Source organism: Dermacentor andersoni, chromosome 3 (assembly GCF_023375885.2).
Source record: "Dermacentor andersoni chromosome 3, qqDerAnde1_hic_scaffold, whole genome shotgun sequence".
In the NCBI taxonomy this organism is placed as follows: domain Eukaryota; kingdom Metazoa; phylum Arthropoda; class Arachnida; order Ixodida; family Ixodidae; genus Dermacentor; species Dermacentor andersoni.
Window position 1 is genome coordinate 11,083,591 of NC_092816.1, and position 6,000 is coordinate 11,089,590.

A 6,000-nucleotide genomic window follows, 5' to 3' on the forward strand; every position below is an offset into this window, starting at 1 on the left:
TCTCTGCACTTGATGCACTACATGGTGGGAAACAAAGCTGAAAGTGCATCTGCCCACTCATCTATTTCATCCACTGCGTCAATTGTCTCATGCGGAAAGCAACACCCTTGAAAGTTACCATCCAAGAATGTGCACCACATGCACCTCTGTTGTGAGTGAAACACACATACCTTGTCCTGCAGTAGAAGCTGCAAGTTCTCCACAAGGTCCAGCGTGTTCAGCTTCGCACCAGTGCCAAACACAAGCCAATCACGTAGGTGAAAGTCCTTGAGGAACTCATGTGGCTCTAAGTGGCGCACTCGCTCCAAGAACCACGGTAGTCCACGTCGGCGTGGGTAACGCACCCACCGGAAGCCCTGCTGCTCCAGGTGTCTTATCACGGTAGACGTGTGCAGCAGTAGAGTGTTGACACGAGCGTAGCGAGGCAATGATGCTGGCAAAACTGCACAGGAGCCCACTCTCAGTCTATCTTCTCATCCGAGGCAGGGGTGGCCTCGTGGTAAGCCTCGTAGACAAACAGGCCGAGGACCAGGTGGACACAGAGCACACTGGCCACGGTGGCCCCCACAGAGCAGGCCGTAGCCGATGCATGCCACAGCTCAGCCAGCGCCCACTGGGCTCCAAAGAAGGCACCCAGCGGGAGTGTCACCATCAGCGCCGTGTACAGCAGAAGTGTGGCCAGTGGGCCTGCCATGGCCTCTCAGCTCAGCAAGCCTGCATCACGCACGAGGCCACCCCAAATGTGTCAGTATTACCTTTCCCTTTCCTGGACATGTCTGCCAGAGCCTTCTCAAGCTGGGGCCGGCAAGCAAGCACCTGGTCAGCACGGGCACACATCCCTGGAGGGAGAGGCCGCACCCCAAACAGTGCCTCATGCACCAGAACCAATGCTAAGGCCTTAGGCAGGCCCTCATCCAGAAGTGGGCTCTGTGAAACCACTGCCTCCAAGAGTGGCAGCTTCTTAGATACTTGTATCACCAGTGCCGCCAGCTGGGTCTTGTTCTGCACCCACAATAGTACGTTGAGGGCTGGAGACTAAGTACGTACAGAAAAGGCAGGCATACAAAACACAGGATTCTAGAAGAATGAGAAAAGAAAAATGGCGGCTATCACCTGAAAGGTTGCGCAGCGACTTTTCTCTGTTTACATTTATTCCATCTCTTTTCCCACTGAATCTGCATCAAGATGAAAAGGAGGAAGACACAAAAACTACCTGCACAGGTAGGTGTTGTCTTTTTCCTTTTCCACCACTGTGTGGCCTTTTCAGTCAACAGTTGCTGTTTTGAGCAGTCCTCCTTTTGTGCATGTTTTGTATACCTGCCTTTCTGTAGCACGTGCACCTATCAACTTGCTCAGCCTGCCGTCCCACTGACTAGTTCTTGTCCTCTTGAGAGGATGATGCCCAGCAAAGGGGCCAACAATCACAGGTGTTCCATATTCAACATTACAGTAATGTGGGAGGTCCTTGGCATATGTGCTGCCAAGGGCCTCCAAGTGGGGGTGCTAGCTCATTGATGTACTTTGACGCACTGGTGACAGAGTACTATCAAATGTTTTCTATAAAATTAAGATTTTGGTGGACAGATGACGGGAAGGACACTGGCCATGTCACAAACAATCAATCAATCTCAGTACTGCATGTAAAAGTCCTTGAGACTGCTATACTCATGCACGGCTTTCCGTGGCAACAAAGGGAAACTTATGAAGGCAACAAGAATAAATGACAGCACTTGTGAATAGTTCCGCACTCATTTGCATTCCTTTAAGCTGGAAACAGCAAACATCTTATTATAGAGCATATATTAAATTGATTAAGTACACAACTACAGTAATATCCCGAGAGATATCCCGAGAGAGCAAATCGGGTGAAAAGAGGCAGTGGGCTAACTTGCGGCATACAATAAAAAAAAAGTTGACAAAAATTAAATAAACACAAGAAAAAGAAGAAAAAGACATTGTAGCCGAAGACGATGAGCAAAACGTGAACAAGGTGAATGCAGGAGCCAACGTTTCGACAAGTGGACTTGTCTTCTTCAAGGCGACAAGCGTATGTCGCCTTGAAGAAGACAAGTCCACTTGTCGAAACGTTGGCTCCTGCATTCACCTAGTTCACGTTTTGCTCATAGTCTTGAATTTCCATCTCCCGCATTCCCCGTCTTTTCCCTGTAGCCGAAGGTTCATTTGTTTATATGCCTTTGTTGAGTATTACTAAAAATCTTCAGAAAAAGTCACTATCACTGTCGAAGAAAATGCCGGTGACCTCGTCAAGCATGTGGTCAGACACGTGGTTAGCATGGAAGCGAAAGGGGATTGTTCACTTATCTCCTATGGGTGTACCTAGCTTCTGACAAGGTGCATTGCAGCAAAGAGGGAGGAACCAAATATGACTGTCCTTCACAGTCAGCATTGTTCCTTATCTGTGGTCACCCTTGGTGGCGACAGCAGCAGCGCTTTGCTATTACCACTTGTGCGGAAGCCCCATTCCTATACATTAAGCTAACAGAACTTAACAGGAAAACATGTAAAATGCACAGTACAGATTTCAATAAAGGCAAGCAAAAACGTGAGTACTCAATATAAAGAATTGGTTCCGGTGCTTGAAATACTTCAGGGGTAGGAATGCCCAAGGTCATTTTGTAAAAGTTTTTAGAGCAGGTAAAAATTCATTCTGGAGCAGATTGTAGCAAAGAAATTCCAATTTTGGAGCAGTATGTAGCACATATGTCTTATTAATGGAACAGTTTAGAAGATGCAAACTGCAATTTATAACATTAATATCATTAAGTGGGGTAACAGTAACAAAACCCTGCATTCTGTAGCATAAAGAACTATTGAAAAGCTGCCTAAAGCCATTTTTCATACAAATTTAGGACTAAGTGTTGGTGAAGTGAATGTAGGCATTTTCAAAATGTGCCCATAGGGAATGCGGGTCCTTGCCACAATAACCAGTCACAGAAAGCAACGCATTATTGAGGTACCCATGCCTACATGCGCCGATGCTTGGCCAGAGCAGTCTCGTGGGCAGATCCACAGAACAGACATGTTAAGCAGTTAATTTTCAAAATTTAGCAGACAGGCATGCAAGTTTCCCTATCACTTTCTCTGGTGGAACTGGCTTATCTGTATTTTCATGCATATGTGCTGCATATATGACATCATACGCAAGAGGCCCAGATAAAAACGTATACGTTTCTCGAAATAAATACTTAGCAGTTAGCACCATGCGTAATGCCTGCCTTGTATTTTAAGCAATATTTAGGATCCCAGTACTACAGCTTGATCGTGCAACATGCACCGAACTAGCAGCACAAGAGCATTTTTCCTGGTTTGTGCACTGCACCCCATCGGTTGTAACTGAATTCTCTTTATTTTTTTTATTGATTTAGTTATACCTCAGGCCAATACTTTGGCCTAAGCAGGAGGGGCTTTTAAGCAAGCAAAAATAAAGTAAGGACAAGCGTAAATAATGCTGCATAGAATGAACATAACACATAAAAAGAAGCAAGGATCACACTTTGACATCGCTAAAATTCACAGAAATGCTTTGCCAATTCAGTCATTAAATCATTTGACTCAAGTACACCAATGGGAAGTGAATTTCACTTCCTCACCATTTGAGGGATAAAAAAACCGTACTTTCAAGCATTTGTTCTAGCGAAAATTGGTGCAATCAAATATTTGCGACTGTGTCGTGTTCTTCTTGTAGTAGGCCAACATACAGAACCGGATACTGCCATATTTTTCCTTAAAGAGTATTGTGTAGTAGTACAAGGCAATTAATTTTTCTGCATGTTTGTAGTGTCTGCATTTTGTTTTCTAACATAATGAGGACAGGGTATCTTTCCTGGCATATGTTATGTATATAAATCTCCCAGCTTTCCTCTGGGCTCGCTCAAGTTCCATAACGTCTTTTTAGTATGCGAGTCCCAAACTTCAGCAGCATATTCGAATTTAGATCTCACTATTGCATTGTAGGCTAATATTTTAGCTCTTATAGGTGCGTGTTTAAGCTTCCTCTTAACAACCACAGTTTCTTTAATGCCGCTGATCAAATATCCGAGATATGCGATGTCCATGTGATGTTACTGGCAAGAGTAACGCTTGCATATTTATATTTTTTGACTTTGGGGAGAGTTCTGTTTTCAAGCTGGTAATTAAATTTGCTCGAAGATTTTTTTCTTGTTACGCATAAAAGAGCATTTTTTTCCACATTGAGCTCTATTCCCCAATTCGAACACCAGTCAGTGATTGCTACAAAGCATCTCTGAAAGACATCTTGACCAACAATTATATCACTTGAGAAAAGTCTGCCGCTATCACCTTTATTGTGATAGCAATTATATGGACACTCCAAGCGCATTTCTGCCGTAGGCGTCGCCGTGAGGTTCCGTATAAAGTCTAAGGGCGATGATATCGTTGCCGGGCGCGTATGCTGTACGTGCGAGGTTGAGCAGGCGAACATGGCCAATCACGCGTGAGCGAGCGCAAGCGCACAGCCCAAGCGTGCCCTCTCCTGTCGCACGTGAGGCACAGCGGGGGCGTTCTTCTCCGGCGGCTGCCGCTTACATATGGTGCGGCCGTGCGGGTGCCGTACCTTGAAAGCGATCTGCGATGTTTGCAGAGTGCGCGTAGTGCCGGTAGCGTCGTATGAGCTGTGCTTTCGACATTTCGTTCACGTTGAAGCGTGAGAACTGCTGCTGACGCGATTCCTCACTCCAGCATTTTGACAGCGAGTTTCCGCGCTCATCGAGCGAGATGTGTTCGTGTTTACTGTGCGCGCGTGACACCGTGCTTGAAAACGTGGGCAGGCTAGTTGGTTTGAATACATATGACAAATGTGCAGCCGCAACTGAACGAGGACGTAGAAATAAACAGACACACACAGAGAGCACTGTCTGTCTTTCCACGTCACCGTTCAGTCGAGCTTGCACATTATATGATTGTTAATTCGGTTAGTAAGCGAGTATTTACAAGTTTATACCAATAAAGCTACTATCCTTACTTCGTATAGCTATCTACTAATTTTCTATCGCAATCGGTGCTCCGCCTTTCGGGCGAAACTGCGACTTTTTTTTCTTCGTGCTTATCAAGTGTGAAGCTGCGATATCGCGTTACGAACGGAACCTGGGCAAATAAACATGCAGGTACACATCTATTTTTACGACTTCACACCCAGTGAACAGCGCACATGAGAACTGGTACGGATATAACGATGCGATGTCAGCGAGAACACTAGCAGTTTATCTCGGCGTGTGCTCAGTCTCACTTACCGGCATGCGGGAACTAGTCACCAAAGACTCAAGAGATTCCGAGGATGTGTTCAGGGCGTCAACGATGCGCGCAGCCTCCTTGTAACGCCTAGGCGTGCGGGTGATTCCTTTCCACGCCCGCGGCATACTCAGAACACTAACTGCTGCAACGTTGGAGCCTGTGTTGAAAGAGCTTTCTTGATCATAGGCTTTTCTATTTCCTAATAGCAGTTATAGCTCATAACACCACCTACAGGCACCGCACGTGGGCCACGAATGCGAGAATGGCCAGCAGCAGAACAGCGGCAGATAGGGCAAAACGACGCGATCCATAGCCCAAGCCATAATTTAGCTAACTGCCCATAGAGTTTCCTACAAAAATTACTAGAGGGAACTCTGGCGCTAGTGTCTACGGAAGCTGCCACAGAGTTTCTCACTATAACACCTAGAGGGTAATCTGGCGCCACCGTCTATGGGAGTTTCTTAAGGGGGCACCGTGCCGTCATGGGAATGACGGTATATCAGCGTTGCCAGATTGGAAAGTCGGCACGACACCAGAAACTCGCTAAAGTTTCCCCAGATTTCACCAGAAAATAAAATTGCCTTAAAATGCACAAAAATGGCCAAGAATTAACATTCGTCAAGCACTCATTTTATTATGAATATAATATCACGATTAGAAGCCTTTAATCATCCCTTGGAGCATCGTAAATGTCTGAATGAAACCAGCGTAGCATATCGTCTGTGATGA

At 45.8% G+C, this 6,000-nt stretch overlaps 2 protein-coding genes across 3 annotated transcripts in view; both read right to left on the minus strand.

Annotated features, from left to right (window-relative positions):
• Nsun5 (Nop2/Sun-like domain containing protein 5) overlaps window positions 1-5,684 on the minus strand; it is a 41,759-nt gene extending 36,075 nt beyond the window's left edge. The window contains exons 1-3 of one of the 2 annotated variants that reach the window (XM_055065636.2): window positions 5,271-5,684; window positions 756-1,002; window positions 171-442 (exon numbers count right to left, since the gene is read on the minus strand). In XM_055065636.2, the coding sequence (XP_054921611.1) occupies window positions 171-442; window positions 756-1,002; window positions 5,271-5,396 (645 nt within the window). In that variant the 5' untranslated portion in view covers window positions 5,397-5,684. The remainder of the gene's footprint in view (window positions 1-170; window positions 443-755; window positions 1,003-5,270) is intronic. The other variant, XM_050169759.3, reaches the window with a different exon arrangement.
• LOC129382146 (vacuolar ATPase assembly integral membrane protein vma21-like) lies at window positions 377-905 on the minus strand. The gene is made up of 2 exons (XM_055065637.2): window positions 817-905; window positions 377-714 (listed from the first exon to the last, which is right to left on the minus strand). Exon 2 carries the CDS (start codon window positions 692-694, stop codon window positions 461-463), a length of 234 nt encoding a protein of 77 aa, XP_054921612.1. The 5' UTR covers window positions 695-714; window positions 817-905; the 3' UTR covers window positions 377-460.
• Window positions 5,685-6,000: the final 316 nt, after the last annotated feature.